Below are 24,548 nucleotides of genomic sequence, written 5' to 3' on the forward strand. Positions count from 1 at the left end.
CCTCTGGCTTGAGGTGTAATACCCCTGTAGCAGCCGAATCCTCAGGGTGCTACATAAACATGCAGACAAGATGGCGGTATATTATCGTACCTATAGCGGTGCATGGTATGGATGGTGTATATAAACATGCAGACAACATGGCGGTATATTATCGTACCTATAGTGGTGCATGGTATGGATGGTGTATATAAACATGCAGAGAAGATGGCGGTATATTATCGTACCTATAGCGGTGCATGGTATGAATGGTGTATATAAACATGCAGACAAGATGGCGGTATATTATCATACATATAGCGGTGCATGGTATGGATGGTGTATATAAACATGCAGACAAGATGGCGGTATATTATCGTACCTATAGCGGTGCATGGTATGGTATGGATGGTGTATATAAACATGCAGACAAGATGGCGGTATATTATCATACCTATAGCGGTGCATGGTATGGTATGGATGGTGTATATAAACATGCAGACAAGATGGCGGTATATTATCATACATATAGCGGTGCATGGTATGAATGGTGTATATAAACATGCAGACAAGATGGCGGTATATTATCGTACCTATAGCGGTGCATGGTATGGTATGGATGGTGTATATAAACATGCAGACAAGATGGCGGTATATTATCGTACCTATAGTGTTGCATAGTATGGATGGTGTATATAAACATGCAGACAAGATGGCGGTATATTATCGTACCTATAGCGGTGCATGGTATGGTATGAATGGTGTATATAAACATGCAGACAAGATGGCGGTATATTATTGTACCTATAGCGGTGCATAGTATGGATGGTGTATATAAACATGCAGACAACATGGCGGTATATTATCGTACCTATAGTGGTGCATAGTATGGATGGTGTATATAAACATGCAGACAACATGGCGGTATATTATCGTATCTATAGCGGTGTATAGTATGGATGGTGTATATGAACATGCAGACAAGATGGCGGTATATTATCGTACCTATAGCGGTGTATAGTATGGATGGTGTATATGAACATGCAGACAACATGGCGGTATATTATCGTACCTATAGCGGTGCATGGTATGGATGGTGTATATAAACATGCAGACAAGATGGCGGTATATTATCGTACCTATAGCGGTGCATGGTATGGTATGGATGGTGTATATAAACATGCAGACAAGATGGCGGTATATTATCGTACCAATAGCGGTGCATGGTATGGTATGGATGGTGTATATAAACATGCAGACAAGATGGCGGTATATTATCGTACCTATAGCGGTGCATGGTATGGTATGGATGGTGTATATAAACATGTAGACAAGATGGCGGTATATTATCGTACCTATAGCGGTGCATGGTATGGTATGGATGGTGTATATAAACATGTAGACAAGATGGCGGTATATTATCGTACCTATAGCGGTGCACAGTATGGATGGTGTATATAAACATGCAGACAAGATGGCGGTATATTATCATACCTATAGCGGTGCATGGTATGGTATGCATGGTGTATATAAACATGCAGACAAGATGGCGGTATATTATTATACCTATAGCAGTGCATAGTATGGATGGTGTATATAAACATGCAGACAACATGGCGGTATATTATCGTACATATAGCGGTGCATGGTATGGATGGTGTATATAAACATGCAGACAAGATGGCGGTATATTATCATACCTATAGCGTTGCATGGTATGGATGGTGTATATAAACATGCAGACAAGATGGCGGTATATTATCGTACCTATAGTGGTGCATAGTATGGATGGTGTATATAAACATGCAGACAACATGGCGGTATATTATCGTACCTATAGCAGTGCATGGTATGGATGGTGTATATAAACATGCAGAGAAGATGGCGGTATATTATTATACCTATAGCGGTGCATAGTATGGATGGTGTATATAAACATGCAGACAAGATGGCGGTATATTATCGTACCTATAGCGGTGCATGGTATGGTATGGATGGTGTATATAAACATGCAGACAAGATGTCGGTATATTATCGTACCTATAGCGGTGCATGGTATGATATGGATGGTGTATATAAACATGCAGACAAGATGGCGGTATATTATCATACATATAGCGGTGCATGGTATGGATGGTGTATATAAACATGCAGACAAGATGGCGGTATATTATCGTACCTATAGCGGTGCATGGTATGGTATGGATGGTGTATATAAACATGCAGACAAGATGGCAGTATATTATCGTACCTATAGCGTTGCATGGTATGGTATGGATGGTGTATATAAACATGCAGACAAGATGGCGGTATATTATCATACCTATAGCGGTGCATGGTATGCATGGTGTATATAAACATGCAGACAAGATGGCGGTATATTATTATACCTATAGCGGTGCATAGTATGGATGGTGTATATAAACATGCAGACAACATGGCGGTATATTATCGTACATATAGCGGTGCATAGTAGGGATGGTGTATATAAACATGCAGACAAGATGGCGATATATTATTATACCTATAGCGGTGCATGGTATGGTATGGATGGTGTATATAAACATGCAGACAACATGGCGGTATATTATCGTACCTATAGCGGTGCATGGTATGGATGGTGTATATAAACATGCAGACAAGATGGCGGTATATTATCGTACCTATAGCGGTGCATGGTATGGATGGTGTATATAAACATGCAGACAAGATGGCGGTATATTATCATACCTATAGCGGTGCATGGTATGGATGGTGTATATAAACATGCAGACAAGATGGCGGTATATTATCGTACCTATAGCGGTGCATGGTATGGATGGTGTATATAAACATGCAGACAACATGGCGGTATATTATCGTACCTATAGTGGTGCATGGTATGGATGGTGTATATAAACATGCAGAGAAGATGGCGGTATATTATCGTACCTATAGCGGTGCATGGTATGGATGGTGTATATAAACATGCAGACAACATGGCGGTATATTATCGTACCTATAGCGGTGCATGGTATGGATGGTGTATATAAACATGCAGACAAGATGGCGGTATATTATCATACCTATAGCGGTGCATGGTATGGTATGGATGGTGTATATAAACATGCAGACAAGATGGCGGTATATTATCGTACCTATAGCAGTGCATGGTATGGATGGTGTATATAAACATGCAGACAAGATGGCGGTATATTATCGTAGCTATAGCGGGTGCATGATATGGATGGTGTATATAAACATGCAGACAAGATGGCGGTATATTATCGTACCTATAGCGGTGCATGATATGGATGGTGTATATAAACATGCAGAGAACATGGCGGTATATTATCGTACCTATATTGGTGCATAGTATGGATGGTGTATATGAACATGCAGACAACATGGCGGTATATTATCGTACCTATAGTGGTGCATAGTATGGATGGTGTATATGAACATGCAGACAACATGGGGGTATATTATCGTACCTATAGTGGTGCATGGTATGGATGGTGTATATAAACATGCAGACAACATGGCGGTATATTATCATACCTATAGCGATGCATGGTATGGATGGTGTATATAAACATGCAGAGAAGATGGCGGTATATTATTATACCTATATCGGTGCATAGTATGGATGGTGTATATGAACATGCAGACAACATGGCGGTATATTATCGTACCTATAGCGGTGCATAGTATGGATGGTGTATATGAACATGCAGACAACATGGCGGTATATTATCGTACCTATAGCGGTGCATGGTCCTGGCTGTGCAGGGATATGGACTGTTGCAGCTTCTCTACTGTGGCAGCACTGAGAGATAGGAGACAAATCGTCAGTGATGTGAATGGCTTCTAGAGACATAAGTGAAACATGACAGGACTCGGCTCTGCACAGATGCACAATATGATCTAGAGAGCAATTACAATGCCACCTTGGGCCATGTAGCCAGTGTCTGGGAACATGTAGCGACTAGTGATGAGCGAGCGTGCTCGTTTAACCCTTTAAACGAGCACACTCGGGTACTCGCTGAGTAGTTTTGTCGTGTTCAGCATTTCCGTTGCAGCCGGGGCGGCTGCATGTATCGCGGCTGTTACACAGCTGTGACACATGCAGGGATTGCCTGTTTGTTAGCCAGTCTCTGCATGTGTCACAGCTGTGTAACAGCCGCGACACATGCAGCTGCTGCGGCTGCAACCGATATGCACAGCACGCCGAAACTACTTGGCGAGTACCCGAGCGTGCTCGTTTAAAGGGTTAAATGAGCACGCTCGCTCATCACTAGTAGCGACATCATACATATAGTAATATTTCAATATTCAGCCAATTCTTGCATGGCCCCCTTACAGTGCACGCCGTCCATATCCCCCCGCACTGTAAACCTTTCAGAACGTTCCCTTTGTTCTACTGAACAATAATGTAATTTGTGGCTTCAGCGGCTTTCTGCAGATTAGAAGTCCAGTTTCCACAGGACACATAAAGGGCTTTTATTACCCTTTAACTTATCAAAGAGATCTACTGACAGCACAGTTCTGCAATTAAAGGGAATGTGTCATCAGAAAATGACCAGGACTTTATGTTAAAGGTAACCTGTCAGCTCCCCCGAGATCACAAACCGTCACCATGTATTTATTTCTCACTTTATACCCGTCCTAACAAACCCCTTTTAGTGGCTTTCTGATTTCTGCATTTGGCGAAAATCTATTTTATAATTGTGGTGGCAATTTGCTAATTAGAGGGTGACTAGTGGTGGGGCGCGTTGCAATGCCCCCACAAATATTCACCTACTTATTATCACGGCCGCAGTTATAAAAATGTTAGAAATCAGTAAGCCACTATTAATGGGCTCTTTACACAGGGTACAAAAAGATGAATAAATCCATGGTGGCGCTTCGGGAGGCATGAGAAAGCTGACAGCTTCTCTTTACATGTTATTTTTAACTACTGAGTTTTTTTTCGATTTTCCATAACACAATCTAGATAAAAAAAAATGCAAACTGGCCATTAATCCTAATACTAGACTCAAACTTCTTATTCTGTTCACAAGGCTTTGCATCAGTCTCATGATCATCACAGACAGGATAATAATGAAAGGTAACAATCAATATACAATAGAATCCACCATTCACAAGAGGTGATATCACTGTCCCGCAGGCGCCATCTTCTCCAGCCCCGTATCCGCCACATTACCTCGCTCAGCTCATGCTGTCTTTGCTGGTTTTCATTTGAGTCAGAAGCTCATACTGGAAGAGAAGAAAAACACAAGGAAATGAGGATGAATTCACGCCGGCCGCATTTGCTGCAGCTTTTACGGCCAGATCAGAGCAGGTTTATAAGGTAAGTGGATGAGACTTTACAAATCTCATCCGCAAACTGTAAAGATTGCCCATATAGAAAAATGAGAACGCCAAAGATGTTCCAAATCCCGGCATGTCATTGTGGGGTGAAAATACAGCAGATTATCAATGTGAATTTCACCAACTTCAATATAGCAAGGGTGAGATCGTCAGAATTCCTTAGTGACGCGCCCCCTGGGCCATATTCTTTTAGGGGGAATATCCGGAGCCGGATCAGATGGGGGTTGTAGTCTTCCGAGTGGCTGTGACCCGGTCCGTGCCCAGGGTGTCAAACTGAGTTGTATGTGGCAGTCCTACAGATGTTACTAAGTTCTTAATGTCGACTACGCCACCCGTTGTGTTGCGGTCACTATGGCCGCCGCTGCAGCAGGGTCCGCTGAGGCTGATGGTGCAGGTGCAGCTTGTGATGATATAACCCCCAACGGGTGGGGTATAGCCTCAGGGGGATCAGGTGCAGAGGATGGGGGTTGTGGTGATGCAGTGTAGACGGCAATCAGAGACAGAGTCGGGTTATGCAGTTTAGGATGTTTACTCACTGCTGATGTTCCGGTCACTCCAGCTTCGAGTGACCTCCCGAACCGTGCTGCGTCCACCAGGTTCTGGATCCAGCCAACCCCCAAATAAGTCCGGAGCGTGACCCTGAGCTCTCCTTCTGTCCTTTCCTCTGGCCGTCCCCACTAGAGATCCACCCAGGTCCAGCTCCCTCGGGCCTTCTGTTGGGAGACCCTTGGCCTTGGGTTCCCTGACCCTCCACGTGGTGTGCCTTCGTGGTGGATGTGGTGGGTGGCCGTGGCAAACGCTGCCCACGGCCTCCGGTCTCTGGCTGGGGTGTGTTTTTGCCCCCACCAGCTTGGGTTCCGGTACCCTGTGCCGACTCTTCACCCGGGGATTTAAGTTGGGTTCTTGGAGTCCTTTTCTTCTGTTTCCCCCTCTGGGTCTCTCTTTCTCCTCTCTCACTCTGGGTCTCTCTTCTCCTCCGCTCGCTGACTTTCTCTCTGCAACTGACCCTGTTCTTAGTTGGTGCCCACCTTATATACACCCTCTATGTGTGAGCTCAGGTGACCAGCACCCAATGAGCTCCTATCTTTACCCAGGCTGCTCCCCCTATCTGCCCCTACACTACTTGGGATGTTCCACCCCCCTCCCACTCCAGCCAGGAACAGACTCGGTCGTACCTGCACATTTCTAAGTGGGAGTACCATCGGTCTGCTCCTCGGAAATGGGATGTATGTAGTGCATGCAGCCTACCGAGCTCAGATCCACACTCCATCCTTACCCGGGAGTGGAATATCACACCTCTGGGTTGAGGTGCAATACCCCTGTAGCAGCCGAATCCTCAGGGTGCTACATTCCCCCCTGGTAAATCACAGCACGTCCTCGGGCTGTAAGACATAACACCAAAAACATACAACATTTTTTTCCATAAACATATAAAACATATAAAACATATAAAACATTATATATATATAAAACTTTTCAGATAAAACATTCTCGTCGTCTCTTGTTTCTCCTCCGGTCACTGTGCAACTGTTGACCGGGCAAAGTGCGACAGTCTTTCTAGAAAAATGGTTTTCCTATAAAACCGGTAGGGGGCGCTTTAGGACGCGCAACTATATACAAGGATATGGCCGCTCTCAGTCCTCGGCCAGTTAAGGAGGGAAAGGGAATGGCTGCTCCCAGTCCTCAGCCTGTGGGATTAAGGGTAAACGGGTAAACAGTTCACTCAGCTGGTCCCAACGGGGACTATATTTGCAGTAACAGTTTCTTTATACCCCGATCGGGTAACTATTTACAGCACCTACTCCGCTGTACTCAACAACGTCTTCCTCCTGCTCCTTCTTTGGGGATCTCAGCTTCAGACCCGTCCGGATCCTCTTGCTCTTCCTCCTCACATCGCAGCTCCTCCTCTGTCAGGCGATGCACATGGAGGGCGTAAGGTCCTTTGGCACACTTGTGCCGGGTAAAGGTGACCTCGTCCCCGATATAAAGGTCACGACCTCTGTGCCCCTCCGGCAGATGGGACTCCACATCTCTGCGCGTGACAAAGACGTCGCCGGGGGTGTTGTGGTCTCTGATGAAGCCCCACCCATGCTGCATGTTGAACTTAATTACAGTCCCGGTGGTGCGGGGACTGTGCGCTGCACGGGGGTCCCTCCTGGTTCGGCTCTTCTGCTCGGCGCTCCTTATTTGGGCCTGTTGTTCCCGGACCCGCCTCTCTCTCCGCTCCCTCGCATACTCCTCGAGCTGCTGTCGGCAGCACTCAGCACGCTCCGCTGCAGCTGCCCTGGTTTCTTGAGTGAACCCCATTAGGTCTTCTCCGGTGGGGTCCCACTCAAATTGGGTCTCTTCAAGCGGGGGCGAGATCCTTATCACGGGCTTCGGAGCCGGAATCAGGGGTGCACACATGGCCCCAACTCTCCTCTGGTGCTCCAGTTCATAATATCTCTGGGGCCAGATGAAAGGCTGCCCGTCCGGCCACGTGTGCTGGGCAAACAAGTCCTCTCCCAGACGCGGCACCCTTGGTTTTACGGGTGCGGGCGCGGTGGTGGTGGCGCCCGGGTTGCCCAGGCCTTGCGGCCAGGCCTGGGGCAACTGGAAGGTGAAGGGCACCGTCAGGACGGCGGCGCCCTGGGCTACCTGGCCTTGCGGCCAGGCCGGAGGCTCCGCGGAGGTAGGGGGCGCTGTTGGTGATGCGACGCCCAGGAATTCTAGGCCCTGCGACCAGGCTGGTGTTACTTCCTGTTTTGCCACGCTCGGGGTCGGTGCGCATGGCGTCACAGGGGTCGCGGCGGCGGCTTCCGGTTGGGGCCTAGTCTGCGTCGGTGACATGGCGTTTTCGGGCACAGCAGGGGGACTTTCGGGCTCTGCGACGGGGAGCTGGGGCAGGTAAGCGGTGTCCTGGTTTGGGGTATAGACGTCCCCTTTACCTGCCTCCATGCGTTCGGCTCCCTTCTCGGCGCCGTCTCCGGCCTTGGGTCCTCCCGCGCCATACTCAGAGGCGGTCTGTCTCCTCATCTTGGCTGGCGTGCTCCGGGTCTTGGTTTGCTGGGCCATCTCTCGGCTCCACTCCGCCAATGTCTCTCGCTGTACCCGGGCCATCCTCCGTGCGAGGCCCTCCAGGGCAGTCTGTGCACACTCCCGGTCTCGGGGGAGCTGTGCGAGGACCTCCACTAGGCCTAGTGGGGTCGTGGTTTCCAGCAGGCTCCTGACCAACGGGTCGGTGCTGCTCTGCTCTTCTTCGAGCAGGCTCCTGGCCAGCGGGCCGGTGCTGCTCTGCTCTCTGGCCATCTCCGGGTGAGCTTCTCTGCTACTCCTCTCCAGGCTTCTTGCCTCCGGGTGCGCTCGCTCCAGACTGCTCCAGGCGGCACCCATCTTTGTTCTCTCCTTTCGTCTCCTCCCCCCTCAAGGGCGGTCCCGAGGCCATTTGGTGATTGTCAGCTCCAGGGGCTGTTCTTTCACGCTGACAGACACCTCTAGCATCACAGTCTCTGTTGGTGGGGGCGGTTTCCACTTTTGGCGCCATCTTCGGTCCTGGCCCACGATGGGAGGTGGCCTCTCGCCACCCTCTGGCACGCCCATAATGGCGTCCGCTCTTCCAAGGCGGGAAACCTTTGGAAATGGCGGGAATCGCTTCCCAGTGGCGGGAAACTCTGCAGATGGCGGGAAAAAGCTGTTAATGGCGGACAACCGGCGGGAATCGACTGGTGATGGGGTCCGATGGCGGGGACCCTCCGGAACCGGCAGGAGACTTCTTTTTGAGGTAAACTCGTTCTTTTCTTCAGGCACGCAGTACCCGGGTGTTGCGGGCACGTAATCCTGCCGACTACGCCAAAGTTGACGCGCCCCCTGGGCCATATTCTTTTAGGGGGAATATCCGGAGCCGGATCAGATGGGGGTTGTAGTCTTCCGAGTGGCTGTGACCCGGTCCGTGCCCAGGGTGTCAAACTGAGTTGTATGTGGCAGTCCTACAGATGTTACTAAGTTCTTAATGTCGACTACGCCACCCGTTGTGTTGCGGTCACTATGGCCGCCGCTGCAGCAGGGTCCGCTGAGGCTGATGGTGCAGGTGCAGCTTGTGATGATATAACCCCCAACGGGTGGGGTATAGCCTCAGGGGGATCAGGTGCAGAGGATGGGGGTTGTGGTGATGCAGTGTAGACGGCAATCAGAGACAGAGTCGGGTTATGCAGTTTAGGATGTTTACTCACTGCTGATGTTCCGGTCACTCCAGCTTCGAGTGACCTCCCGAACCGTGCTGCGTCCACCAGGTTCTGGATCCAGCCAACCCCCAAATAAGTCCGGAGCGTGACCCTGAGCTCTCCTTCTGTCCTTTCCTCTGGCCGTCCCCACTAGAGATCCACCCAGGTCCAGCTCCCTCGGGCCTTCTGTTGGGAGACCCTTGGCCTTGGGTTCCCTGACCCTCCACGTGGTGTGCCTTCGTGGTGGATGTGGTGGGTGGCCGTGGCAAACGCTGCCCACGGCCTCCGGTCTCTGGCTGGGGTGTGTTTTTGCCCCCACCAGCTTGGGTTCCGGTACCCTGTGCCGACTCTTCACCCGGGGATTTAAGTTGGGTTCTTGGAGTCCTTTTCTTCTGTTTCCCCCTCTGGGTCTCTCTTTCTCCTCTCTCACTCTGGGTCTCTCTTCTCCTCCGCTCGCTGACTTTCTCTCTGCAACTGACCCTGTTCTTAGTTGGTGCCCACCTTATATACACCCTCTATGTGTGAGCTCAGGTGACCAGCACCCAATGAGCTCCTATCTTTACCCAGGCTGCTCCCCCTATCTGCCCCTACACTACTTGGGATGTTCCACCCCCCTCCCACTCCAGCCAGGAACAGACTCGGTCGTACCTGCACATTTCTAAGTGGGAGTACCGTCGGTCTGCTCCTCGGAAATGGGATGTATGTAGTGCATGCAGCCTACCGAGCTCAGATCCACACTCCATCCTTACCCGGGAGTGGAATATCACACCTCTGGGTTGAGGTGCAATACCCCTGTAGCAGCCGAATCCTCAGGGTGCTACATTAGCACAATCCACAAATGAACCAAACCTACCGTAAAGACTGCGCCTGCCATGTCAGCCCCATCCACAGTGGCTTACCTTATCTAATAATGCTTGTCGCTTTGACTCCAGAATTGGCTCAATTTGAAGATTCTTTTCTGGATTAAAAAAATGTAAAAAAAATATATATTAATATACACATACAGAGGATGAAATAAGTATTGAACATGTCACCAATTGTCTAAGTAAATATATTACTAAAGGTGCTATTGACATGAAATTCTCACCAGATGTCGGTAACAACCCATCCAGTCCACACAGGCATAGAAATCAAATCATAGATGTCCATGAATTATGTGTAATAATGAGAAATGACACAGGAAAAAGGTACTGAACACATGAAGAGAGAGAGAGGCAAAAAGCCATGGAAAGTCATGTCACCAGCTGAAATCTATCAGTAATTAGAAACCCATCCTGCCACTTAGTGAAAAATAATATTAGGTGGTTCAACTGATGGCCTATAAAAAGGTGTCTCGCTAGCAAGATGCCACACAAGAAACATCTCATGATGGGTAAAACCAGTGAGCGGTCTCAAGACCTCCGCAACCTAATTGTTGCAAAACATACTGATGGTATTGGTTACAGAAGAATTTCTAAATTACTGAAGGCTCCAGTGAGCACTGCTGGGGCCATAATCCAGAAATGTAAAGAACATAATTTCATAATAAACCGGCCACGACCAGGTGCTCCCCGCAAGATTTCAAACAGAGGAGTGAAATTAATTATCAAAAGAGTTGTCCATGACCAAGAACCACCTGTGGAGAGTTACAGAAAGACCAGGAATCAGCAATTGTTTCAAAGAAAACTATAAGTGATGCACTCAAGCTCCATGGTCTGTATGCACGCTTAGCACGCAAGACTCCATTGCTGAACAAAAAGCATGTTGACGCGTGTTTAACGTTTGCTCAACAATATTTAGACAAGCCTGTGAAATACTGGGAGAATATAGTCTGGTCAGATGAGACCAAAATTGAACTCTTTGGATGTCATAATACACACCATGTTTGGAGGCCAAAAGACACTGCATATCACCCCCAAAACACCATACTAACAGTGAAGTTTGGAGGTGGGAACATCATGGTGTTGGGCTGTTTTTCAGCATACGGCAATCTTCATATTAATGAAGGAAGGAGGAATGGATAAATGTACGAGACATTCTTGATAAAAATCGGCTGCAATCTACCAGGATGATGATGAAACAAGGGTGGACATTTCAGCAAGACAATGATCCCAAACACACAGCCAAGGAAACGCTCAATTGTTTTCAGAGAGAGATAATTAAAGCTGCTAAAATGGCCCACCCAATCACCTGACCTGAATCCAACAGAATATTTATAGAAGGAACTGAAGCTCAGAGTTCAGAGTTCATAGAAGGAGCCCAAGAGATCTTCAGGATTTGTAGCGTGTTTGTGTGGAAGAATGGGACAAAATCACACCTGAGCAATGCATGCGACTAGTTTCTCCATACAGGATGAATCTTGAAGCTGTCATCACCAACAAAGGCTTGTGTACGAAGTATTAAATACTTTTCAGTAAGCATAGTCAATACTTTTTCCCCGTGCAATTTCTCATTATTACACATAACTAGTGTTGAGCGATACCTTCCGATATCAGGAAATATCGTATCGGATTGGATCGGGCCGATACCCAAAAAGTATCGGATATCGCCGATTCCGATACCGGAAACCAATGCAAGTCAATGGGACACAAATATCGGAATGAAAATAAACCCTTTCTTTCCTTGTAGGTTAATTCTACATGAAGTAAAACAACTAAGAATAATGTAGAATGACATGAAAAGCCGGCAATTCATCAGCGGCATACACCGGTACCCGACAATTTACAACAGACAGAATAGAGCTTCACACATAGATTAGATAGATAGAAACATGTCAGTCACATATATATGAAGTACAGTGACAGTGTTGCTTACTGTACTTGTCATTTAGTGTAAAGGATTTATTAAAAAAAATATTAGTGTTTTCGTGCACCGTCTCTTTAAAAAAGCCGGCCGGCAATTCAGCAGCGGTACCCGACAATTTATAACAGACAGAATAGAGCTTCACACATAGATTAGATAGATAGAAACATGTCAGTCACATATATAAGAAGTACAGTGACAGTGTTGCTTACAGAACTTGTCATTTAGTGTAAAGGATTTATTTAAAAAAATAATAGTGTTTTCATGCACCGTCTCTTTAAGAAAGCCGGCCGGCAATTCAGCATCTGTACCCGACAATTTAGAATAGAAGGAATAGAGAATCACACATAGATTAGATAGATAGAAACATGTCAGTCACATATATATGAAGTACAGTGACAGTGTTGATTACTGTACTTGTCATTTAGTGTTAAAATAAAGGATTTATTTAAAAAAAAATTGGCGTGGGGTTCCCCTTAATTTTAGGCTCTAGCGGAGGTTAAGCAGACAGCTGGGGCAAATGTTTGAAGCCTGGGAAGGGGGTAATACCCACGGAGCTTCCCAGGCTACTAATATCAGCCCCCAGCTGAATACCTAGCCTTTACTAGCTATTAAAATGGGGGACCCCCCCAAAAAAATGACGTGGGGTCCCCCCTAATTTAATAGCTAGCACAGGCTAGGCAGACAGCTGGGGGCTGATATTAATAGCCCAGGAAGGGTGCCATGAATATTGGCCCCCTCCCAGGCTAGAAACACCAGCCGTCAGCCGCCCCAGAAATGGCGCATCCATAGGATGCGCCAATTCTGGCACTTAGCCTCGCTCTTCCACGCTGCCCTGGTGCGGTGGCAGGGGGTAATAGGGTTGGGGTTGATGTCAGCTTATAATGCCAGCTGACATCAAGCCCAGGTTAGTAATGGAGAGGCGTCTATAAGACACCCCCATTACTAACCCCATAGTCAAAGTTAAAAGAAAACACAAACACCCAGAATAAAGTCCTTTAATTGAAATAAAGACACAATTCTTTATTGTTCTAAATTAAACCATACTTACCATCACGCCCATTCCAGCTGAAGCCAACGATCTCCTGCAATAAAAGAAAAATAATAAAGCAACCTCATCCTTACCTTTCGATGGTTCCCAGGACAGCTCCAGCTCTGCTACATCGAGATGACAGGCTGGACCGCAGCAGAAAGCTGCCATCCAGCCTGTCATCCCGCAGACACTGAGAAGCGCAGGCATGCTTGCGCTCCTCAGTGTCTCTCTGTGACGTCATCCAGATGAGCCGAGTTCATGTCCAATGAACTCAGCTCACCTCATGCACGTCACTGACAGCGTGGGAAAATTCTCCTGCACTCAGCGCTTCAGCGTGAGAATTCTCCCACGCTGTCAGTGACATACATGAGGTGAGGTCATGTCCAATGAACTCAGCTCACCTCATGCACGTCACTGACAGCGTGGGAAAATTCTCACGCTGAAGTGCTGAGTGCAGGAGAATTTTCCCACGCTGTCAGTGACGTACATGAAGTGAGCGGAGTTCATTGGACATGACCTCGGCTCATCTGGATGCCGTCACAGCCAGACACTGAGGAGTGGAAGTATGCCTGCGCTTCTCAGTGTCTGCGGGATGACAGGATGGATGGCAGCGTTCTGCTGCGGTCCAGCCTGTCATCTCGATGTAGCAGAGCTGAAGCTGTCGTGGGAGCCATGGAAAGGTAAGGATGAGGTTGCTTTATTATTTTACTTTTATTGCAGGAGATCGTTGGCTTCAGCTGGAATGGGCGTGATGGTAAGTATGGTTTAATTTAGAACAATAAAGAATTGTGTCTTTATTTCAATTAAAGGACTTTTTTCTGGGTGTTTGTGTTTTTTTAAATACTTTACTAGAAATTCATGGTGGTCATGTCTAATATTGGCGTGACCCCATGAATTTTGGGCTTAGGGCCAGCTGATAATGCCAAGCTGGCCTTAACCCCTTTATTACCCAGTGAGCCACCGCACCAGGGCCCTGGATGAGTTGGGTACAGCGCCAGAAGATGGCGCTTCTATGAACGCGCCATTTTCTGGGGCGGCTGCGGACTGCAATTTGCAGCGGGGGTGGCCCAGAAAGCTTGGGTCTCCCTGCGCTGCGGATTCCAGCCCCCAGCTGCCTAGTTGTATCTGGCTGGGCACAAAAATAGGGCGAAGCCCCACGCATTTTTTTTTAAAATTATTTCATGAAATTCATGGAATAATTAAGAAAAAAAGGGCTTCCCTATATTGTTGTGTCCAACCAGGTACAAATAGGCAGCTGGTGGTTGGGGGCAGCCCGTTCCTGCCTGCTGTACCTGGCTGGACACAAATATAGTGTGAAGCCCCACGTCAATTTTTTTTAAATCATTTCAGGAAATTCATGAAATAATTTAAAAAAATTGATGTGGGGCTTCGCCCTATATTTGTGTCCAGTCAGGTACAGCAGGCAGGAACGGGCTGCCCCCAACCACCAGCAGCCTATTTGTACCTAGCCGGACACAACAATATAGGGAAGCCCTTTTTTTCTGAATTATTCCATGAATTTCATGAATTTAAAAAAAAAAAAACGTGGAGCTTCGCCCTATTTTTGTGTCCAGCCAGGTACAACTAGGCAGCTGGGGGCTGGAATCTGCAGCGCAGGGAGGCCCAAGCTTTCTGGGCCCCACCCGCTGCAAATTGCAGTCCGCAGCCGCCCCGGAAAATGGCGCGTTCATAGAAGCGCCATCTTCTGGCGCTGTACCCAACTCATCCAGGGCCCTGATGCGGTGGCTCACTGGGTAATAAAGGGGTTAAGGCCAGCTTGGCATTATCAGCTGGCCCTAAGCCCGAAATTCATGGGGTCACGCCAATATTAGACATGACCACCATGAATTTCTAGTAAAGTATTTAAAAAAAACACAAACACCCAGAAAAAAGTCCTTTAATTGAAATAAACACACAATTCTTTATTGTTCTAAATTAAACCATACTTACCATCACGCCCATTCCAGCTGAAGCCAACGATCTCCTGCAATAAAAGAAAAATAATAAAGCAACCTCATCCTTACCTTTCCATGGCTCCCACGACGGCTCCAGCTCTGCTACATCGAGATGACAGGCTGGACCGCAGCAGAACGCTGCCATCCAGCCTGTCATCCCGCAGACACTGAGAAGCGCAGGCATACTTCCACTCCTCAGTGTCTGGCTGTGACGGCATCCAGATGAGCCGACAATGAACTCGGCTCACCTCATGTACGTCACTGACAGCGTGGGAGAATTCTCCTGCACTCAGCGCTTCAGCGTGAGAATTTTCCCACGCTGTCAGTGACGTGCATGAGGTGAGGTCATGTCCCATGAACTCGGCGCACCTCATGCACGTCACTGACAGCGTGGGAGAATTCTCACGCTGAAGCGCTGAGTGCAGGAGAATTTTCCCACGCTGTCAGTGACGTGCATGAGGTGAGCTGAGTTCATTGGACATGACCTCGGCTCATCTGGATGACGTCACAGAAAGACACTGAGGAGCGCAAGCATGCCTGCGCTTCTCAGTGTCCGCGGGATGACAGGCTGGATGGCAGCGTTCTGCTGCGGTCCAGCCTGTCATCTCGATGTAGCAGAGCTGAAGCTGTCCTGGGAACCATGGAAAGGTAAGGATGAGGTTGCTTTATTATTTTACTTTTATTGCAGGAGATCGTTGGCTTCAGCTGGAATGGGTGTGGCGGTAAGTATGGTTTAATTTAGAACAATAAAGAATTGTGTCTTTATTTCAATTAAAGGACTTTTTTCTGGGTGTTTGTGTTTTTTTTAAATACTTTACTAGAAATTCATGGTGGTCATGTCTAATATTGGCGTGACCCCATGAATTTCGGGCTTAGGGCCAGCTGATAATGCCAAGCTGGCCTTAACCCCTTTATTACCCAGTGAGCCACCGCACCAGGGCCCTGGATGAGTTGGGTACAGCGCCAGAAGATGGCGCTTCTATGAACGCGCCATTTTCCGGGGCGGCTGCGGACTGCAATTTGCAGCGGGTGGGACCCAGAAAGCTTGGGTCTCCCTGCGCTGCAGATTCCAGCCCCCAGCTGCCTAGTTGTACCTGGCTGGACACAAAAATAGGGCGAAGCGCCACACATTTTTTTTTTTAATTATTTCATGAAATTCATGGAATAATTAAGAAAAAAAGGGCTTCCCTATATTGTTGTGTCCGGCTAGGTACAAATAGGCAGCTGGTGGTTGGGGGCAGCCCGTTCCTGCCTGCTGTACCTGGCTGGACACAATTATAGGGCGAAGCCCCACATAATTTTTTTTTAATTATTTCATGAATTTCCTGAAATAATTAAAAAAAAATTGACGTGGGGCTTCACACTATATTTGTGTCCAGCCAGGTACAGCAGGCAGGAACGGGCTGCCCCCAACCACCAGCTGCCTATTTGTACCTAGCCGGACACAACAATATAGGGAAGCCCTTTTTTTCTTAATTATTCCATGAATTTCATGAAATAATTAAAAAAAAAAAAACGTGGAGCTTCTCCCTATTTTTGTGTCCAGCCAGGTACAACTAGGCAGCTGGGGGATGGAATCTGCAGCGCAGGGAGGCCCAAGCTTTTTGCCCTCCCCCCCCCCGCTGAAAATTGCAGTCCGCGGCCGCCCCGGAAAATGGCGCGTTCATAGAAGCTGGATGCTGTACCTGGCTGGCATACAAAAATATGGCGAAGCCCACGTCAAAAGTTTTGGGAAAAATTTATTAAAAAATAAATAATAATTTAGGGACTGCATCTTTATTAAGTCCTCAAATGTCATTTAGTGTTAAAATAAAGGATTTATTTAAAAAAAAAATGGCGTGGGATCCCCCATAATTTTAGTCTCTAGCGGAGGTTAAGCAGACGGCTGGGGCAGATGTTTGAAGCCTGGGAAGGGGGTAAAACCCACGGAGCTTCCCAGGCTACTAATATCAGCCCCCAGCTGAATACCTAGCCTTTACTAGCTATTAAAATGGGGGACCCCCCAAAAAAAAATGACGTGGGGTCCCCTCTATTTTAATAGCTAGCAAAGGCTAGGCAGACAGCTGGGGGCTGATATTAATAGCTCAGGAAGGGTGCCATGAATATTGGCCCCCTCCCAGGCTAGAAACACCAGCCGTCAGCCGCCCCAGAAATGGCGCATCCATAGGATGCGCCAATTCTGGCACTTAGCCTCGCTCTTCCACGCTGCCCTGGTGCGGTGGCAGGGGGTAATAGTGGTGGGGTTCATGTCAGCGCCAGCTGCCATGAAGCCCAGGTTAGTAATGATGGCCGTCTATATGACACCCCCATTACTAACCTACAAAGTGTTAAAAAGAAAAAACACACTACACCCAGAAAAAAATAATTTATTTGAAATAAAACACCATTTTATTTAATTCTTAGTTTACTAAAAAAAAAATAGTTACCTGTCCACGTTCCTGCGCTGATCTCCCATGCACAGCTGTCACATCTGGAGATGGTGACAGCTGTGCATGGCTGCTGTAAGCTCACGCTGCCGGGAACACGTCCGCTCCCGGCAGCGGGAGCCACTGACTGAGGTCACCGGAGTGCATTCAGGCAGCGCAGCTCCGGAGACCTCCTTTACGGCAGTGCTGTACCGTGGGAATTTCTCACGATACAGCAGTGCCGTAAAGGAGCTAACCGGAGCAGCGCTGCCTGAACTCCGGTGAACCCTTACGGCCCCGTCATTCTAGCGGCGGCAGCGGTTCAGAGCGGTCACATTCTATGTGGCTGCTCTGAACTGGAGATCTTCGTGGGACACTCGTGGACTACTACGGAGGGGTAAGGATAAGGTTGTGGTTTATTATTTTATATTTTATTACAGGAGATCGATGGCTTCGGGGAATTAGGTGTCTAGGTGAGTATAGGTGTAGTTTTTTATTTTTTACTTTATTTTAGGTGGCGATCGGCGGGGACAGGTAATGTATGAACTAATTTCTTTTAGGTAACCACTGGCCACCAATGACATGTATTTAACATTTATTGGGGACACAGTAGGGCAATTTAAATAGCAGGATCAGGCTGATGGGAACTACTGCTCCCATCGAGCTGATCCTGCTGGCAGGAGTGGACGGGGGACAGACATAGGCCGATGGGAGTAGTAGTGTCACATCGGCCTATGTCTGCCCGCACACACACCCGCACACACACACCCCGCACACACACCGCACACACACCCCGCACACACACACCCCGCACACACACACCCCGCACACACACACCCCGCACACACACACCGCACACACACACCCCGCACACACACCGCACACACATCGCGCACACACATCGCGCACACACACCCCGCACACACACCCCGCACACACACTAATCATGACGGGTCTGGGAGGTGAGGCTGACCTGTGCGGCCGTGGGAAAGTTGATGTGAGTTCATGCAGTCAAGCATGAACTCACATGAACCCTCTGAGGGCACCGCGGCTACTTCAAATGAACAGCTGATCGGCATCACCTGATACCTCAGCTGTTCATTTGAAATAACCGGCGGGAAAGCGCAGCACAGAACGGGAAAGCCGGCGGTGAAGTCTTTTCACTGCCGGCTTCCCCGCCCGGGTCCTTCGCTCCTTGGTGCTGCGCTCCCCGCCCGGTCCTAATTTACGATCGGGATGGGAGGTGGCGAGGGGAGCGGAGGATCGGGGTGGGAGGCTGCGGGGAAGCAGTATGGGGCTGCGTGATTGTTTAAAAGCCGGCGGCTTTTTACCGCGCGCCGGCTTTTAAACAATCAGGAGAATTCTCCCCCGCTGGGATGGCATTCTGATGAGAGGCTGGATCTCAGCTGAGCGCTGCCATCCAGCTTGTCATCCTTCACAGACACTGCAGAGCGCAGGCATTATGGGAACTTCCGATTCCGGTATTCGATATTATAAAAGTATCGGAATTAAGTATCGGAATTCCGATACAGTGAATATCGGCCGATACCCGATATTTCAGTATCGGAATGCTCAACACTACACATAACTTAATTTATGGACATCTATTGTTTGATTTCTTTGCCTATGTGGATTGGATGGTCTGTTACTGATATCTGGGGAGAATTTCATGCCTATAGCACCTTTAGTAACATAGTTACTTAGAAAATTGGTGAAGTGTGAGTATTTCACCCGCTGTGTATATCCAGTGGGGAAAATAAGTATTTGATACACTGCCGATTTTGCAAGTTTTCCCACCTACAAAGAATGGAGAGGTCTGTATTTTTTTTTTTATCGTAGGTATACTTCAACTGTGAGAGACAGAAGAAGAATCCAGAAAATCACATTGTATGATTTTTACATAATTAATTAGCATTTTATTGATTGAAATAAGTATGTGATACAATAGAAAAACAGAACGTAATATTTGGTACAGAAACCTTTGTTTGCAATTACAGAGGTCAGAAGTTTCCAGTAGTTCTTGACCAAGTTTGCACACACCGCAGCAGGGACTTTGGCCCACTCCTCCATACAGATCTTCTCCAGATCTTTCAGGTTTCGGGGCTGTCGCTGGGCAACATTGGAGTTTCAGCTCCCTCTAAAGATTTTCTACTGGGTTCAGGTCTGGAGACTGGTTAGGCTACTCCAGGACCTTGAAATGCTTCTAACAGAGACACTCCTTAGTTTCCTTGGCTATGTGTTTCGGGTCATTGTCATGGTGGAAGACCCAGGCACGTCCCATCTTCAATGCTCTTACTGAGGGATAGAAGTTGTTGGACAAAATCTCGCGATACATGACCCCATCCATCCTCCCTTCAATATGGTGCAGTCATCCTGTTCCCTTTGCAGAAAAGCACCCCCAAAGTATGACATTTTCCTCACCATGCTTCACGGTTGGAACAGTGTTCTTGGGGTTGTACTCATCCTCCTTCTTTCTCACGGCGAGTGGAGTTGATACCAAAAAGTTCTATTTTGGTCTCATCTGACCACAAGACCTTCTCCCATGCCAGATGGTCATTGGCAAACTTGAAATGGGCCTGGACATGTGCTGTTGTTTGAGACTGTGGTCCCAGCTCTGTTCAGGTTATTGACCAGGTCTTCCTGTGCAGTGATGGGCTGATTCCTGACCTTTCTCAGAATCATGCTTACCCCACAAGGCGAGATCTTGCATGGAGTCTTACACCGAGGAGAATTGACAGTCATCTTGTGTTTCTTCCATTTTCTAATAATTGTGCCAACAGTTGTTGACTTCTCACCAAGCTCCTTGTCTACTGCCTTGTAGCCCATGCCAGCCTTGTGCAGGTCTACAATTTTGTCCCTGGTGTCCTTAGACAGCTCTTTGATCTTGGCCATGGTGGAGAGGTTGGAGTGTGATTGATTGAGCTTGTGGATAGGTGTCTTTTATACAGGTTTATATGGTGCAATTAATAAAAGGTAATGAGTGCAGAGTAGGAGGGCTTCTTAAAGAAACACTAACAGCTCTGTAAGAGCCAGAATTCTTGCTGGTTGGTAGGAAATCAAATACTAATTCCATGCAATAAAATGCAATTTAATGATTTGAAAATCAAACAATGTGGTTTTCTGGTTTTTATTTTTAGATTCTGTATCTCACAGTTGAAGTGGATATACGATAAAAATTACAGACCTCTCCATTCTATGTAGGTGGGAAAACTTGCAAAATCGGCAGTGTATGAAATACTATTTTTACCACCATGTATATGTATGTGTGTGTATATACACTACCCACAAAAAGTTAGGAATATTTGGCTTTTGGGTGAAATTTCAGGATGAACCTAAAATGCCCTCTAACCTTTTCAGGTGAACTTAATGTGACCTTCTCTAAACTTTTGAATGCACATGTCCAACTGTTCAATGTTTCAGTACTTTTTGCACAACTTGCTGTTCTCTAACAAGGAGCTTAATGGCAAAATTCACATCAGGTGTTTGATCCATGTATCGCCCAATAAAATTTGGGGTTCAATTAGAATTGGTATTAAACAGCCCCTACTACTTGAATAACAACATTAATCCTGTCATTGTCCCTCTGCATTCACAACACAGGCCTAATTTCATCTTCATGGATCACAAGGCTCCAGCTCATTGAGGTTGCATCATTAGGGAATGGCTGCTGGAGACAGGGGAACCTCAAATGGAGTGGCCTGCATTTTCTCCAGACCTGAATCCCATAGAAAACCTATGGGATCAGCTGAGTCGCTGTGTAGAGGCTCGTAACTCTGTACCCCAGAACCTCAATGACCTGAGAACCGCCCTTTCCAGGGCTGTGGTGTCAGTAAGCCAAACTTCAGACTCCCGACTCTGACTCCACAGCCCTGGTCACTACTGAGCGTGTACATAAAGTGCAGCACAGATTCATCTGAACTAAAAGCCGAGATCCTTAGATCAGGAACAGAACAGACATTTATAGGACATTTCATAACTTTCAAAAATTCTTATGGAAACATTTACAGCACATCCTGTATTGTACTGCTGTACCCAATTTATTATATATTTTAGGAGTCGGAGTGGGTCCATTTTATACCGACTCCACCAAAATAGACACCGACTCAGACTCCACAGCCCTGCACCCTCCAAGAAGAGTGGGATGCCATGCCTCAGCAGACAATAACTCCACTTGTGAACAGCAGGAGAATTCATTGTCGAGCTGTAATTGATGCTGCTCAAGGCCACATGACAAGTTATTGAGACATTGACATTTTTTGTTGGGGTATACCCACCACTGTTGTTGGCATTTGTTTCAATAAATGGTTTGAGATGAGGAAATCACCGTTACATGCTTCTACTTAAACGCCCTACTTGTATTATAATATATTACTGTAGAGGGAACTTTTTACATTTTCCATACATTTCACCAGAAAGCCACATATCCCTAACTTTTTGTGGTCAGTGTAGATATACAGGTGCTTCTCACAAAATTAGAATATCATCAAAAAGTTAATTTATTTCAGTTCTTCAATACAAAAAGTGAAACTCATATATTATATAGAGTCATTACAAACACAGTGATCTATTTCAAGTGCTTATTTCTGTTAATGTTGATGATTATGGCTTACAGCCAATGAAAACACAAAAGTCATTATCTCAGTAAATTAGAATATTTTATAACAGCTTAAAAAATTATTTTAAAATCCGAAATGTTGGGCTACTGAAATGTATGTTCAGTAAATGCACTCAATACTTGCTCGGGCTCCTTTTGCATCAATTACTGCATCAATGCGGCGTGGCATGGAGGGATCAGCCTGTGGCACTGCTGAGGTATTATGGAAGCCCAGGTTGCTTTGATAGCAGCCTTCAGCTCCTCTGCATTGTTGGGTCTGGTGTCTCTCATCTTCCTCTTGACAATACCCCATAGATTCTCTATGAGGTTATGGTCAGGCGAGTTTGCTGGCCAATCAAGCACAGTGATACTGTTGTTTTTAAACCAGGTATTGGTACTTTTGGCCGTGTGGACAGGTGCCAAGTCCTGCTGGAGAATGACATTTCCATCTCCAAAAAGCTTGTCGTCATGACATGAAGTGCTCTAAAATGTCCTTGTAGACGGCAGCGCTGACTTTGGTATTGATAAAACACAGTGGACCTACACCAGCAGATGACATGGCTCTCCAAGCCATCAGTGATTGTGGACACTTCACACTAGACCTCAAGCAGCTTGGATTATGTGCCTCTGCACTCTTCCTCCAGACTCTGGGACCTTGATTCCCAAATTAAAATTGGAACTTTGGGACCTTGTGGAGTGTGTCAATGACTGCCTTCTGGACATCTGTCAAGTCAGCAGTCTTCCCCATGACTGTGGAGCCTACTGAAACAGATTAAGGGGCCTTTTTAAACACGTAGGAAGCCTTTGCAGGTGTTTTTTTCTTAATTATTCTAATTTACTGAGACAATGACTGTTGTGTTTTCATTGGCTGTAAGTCACAATCATCAACATTAGCAGAAACAACCACATGAAATAGATCACTGTGTTTGTAATGACTCTATATAATATATGAGTTTCACTTTTTGTATTGAAGAACTGAAATTAATTAACTTTTGGATGATATTCTAATTTTATGAGACGCACATATATATATATATATATATATATATATATATATATATATATATATATATATATATATATATACACAGTACAGACCAAAAGTTTGGACACACCTTCTCATTTAAAGATTTTTCTGTATTTTCATGACTTTGAAAATTGTACATTCACACTGAAGGCATCAAAACTATGAATTAACACTATGAAAACCGTATTCAACTACCATCCACCAAATCTTACTTGCCAGCTCCTCGATATTTTTCACTAGCTCCTCTTTATCAGATATAATCTGTTTTAGTTGTGGAAGATTTACAAACTGCTCCAGAAGAACATCCTCTTGCTCCATCATATCGGTGAGCTGTGACACGCTGAAGTAGAAAAAAAGAGAAACGTGCGTGGAAGACTTTCATGGAAATGTTACAACAGGGTACAGAGAAGCTAGTGTGCAGAATAAGCCCCCACAGACTTATCTATAGGGGTGGCCCTGGGGAATACTAGGATGGATGTCATTTTATCATTAGAACTAATATAGAATTCAGAAAAAAAATTTTGACAAATAAAAATTAAACTTTTTTTTTATTTTATTTTAGTTGTAAAAATACAAACCTCAAATCTGACAGCTCAGGAAACGTTTCAGGGAGATCAGGCATCTTATATGTAAAGCCGTTCACACCCACCTAAGAAATATATACAGGTACTGGTGAGAGACTACAGAAACAGAAATGTTCGGTGCCTAGGTTACCGGCCACTGCTGCTGTCTATCAGTGGTGGCCAGTCTCCTAGGCAAGGAAAGCAGTTTGCTATACAGCTTGCAAGTGCAGCTCTGAAGTTGGCCGGATCCCTGGATTCAGTACCTCTGTGCTCCTCCGACGCTGCAAAGTCAAAGCGGTCTCTGCCGACAGCAGAGGAAAGTGCATAGTTCAGACCAGCGGCGCGACCATGCCGCTGGTTGAAACTGTCCATCTTCAGGAGAGCACTGCCCCCAGCAAGGAGGTAGCCAGCAAGACAGAGGAGCAGTGTGCTCCTGATGAAACAAGATTAGACAAGCTCTTAAAGGGGTTTTCTGATCCGACATGACACTGACTGCAGACTTGTGAAGAGATGCAGATGTGTTATGTGCATCATGAGACGGGGCATTATCATGCATGAAATGATCTCGATGGTCCAGATGGATGGAGTGGAGGATGGCTGGTTGATGGACACCCCATGCAAACACGGCTACGGCGCTAACAAGGAGGAGGTGGAGTAATGTTT

General features: G+C 46.6%; 1 protein-coding gene across 1 annotated transcript; it reads right to left on the reverse strand.

Annotated features, from left to right (window-relative positions):
* Positions 1–5,166: 5,166 nt before the first annotated feature.
* Positions 5,167–24,231, reverse strand: LOC141192401 (vacuolar protein sorting-associated protein 37A-like). Its single transcript, XM_073661919.1, has 4 exons — positions 23,901–24,231; positions 23,535–23,662; positions 10,427–10,485; positions 5,167–5,214 (listed from the first exon to the last, which is right to left on the reverse strand). Exons 1-4 carry the CDS (start codon positions 23,942–23,944, stop codon positions 5,167–5,169), a joined length of 279 nt encoding a protein of 92 aa, XP_073518020.1. The 5' UTR covers positions 23,945–24,231.
* Between the last annotated feature and the right edge of the window lie 317 nt (positions 24,232–24,548).

This window comes from Phyllobates terribilis, unplaced genomic scaffold (genome assembly GCF_046119375.1).
Source record: "Phyllobates terribilis strain yellow unplaced genomic scaffold, ASM4611937v1 Scaffold_60__1_contigs__length_8166268, whole genome shotgun sequence".
Classification (NCBI taxonomy): domain Eukaryota; kingdom Metazoa; phylum Chordata; class Amphibia; order Anura; family Dendrobatidae; genus Phyllobates; species Phyllobates terribilis.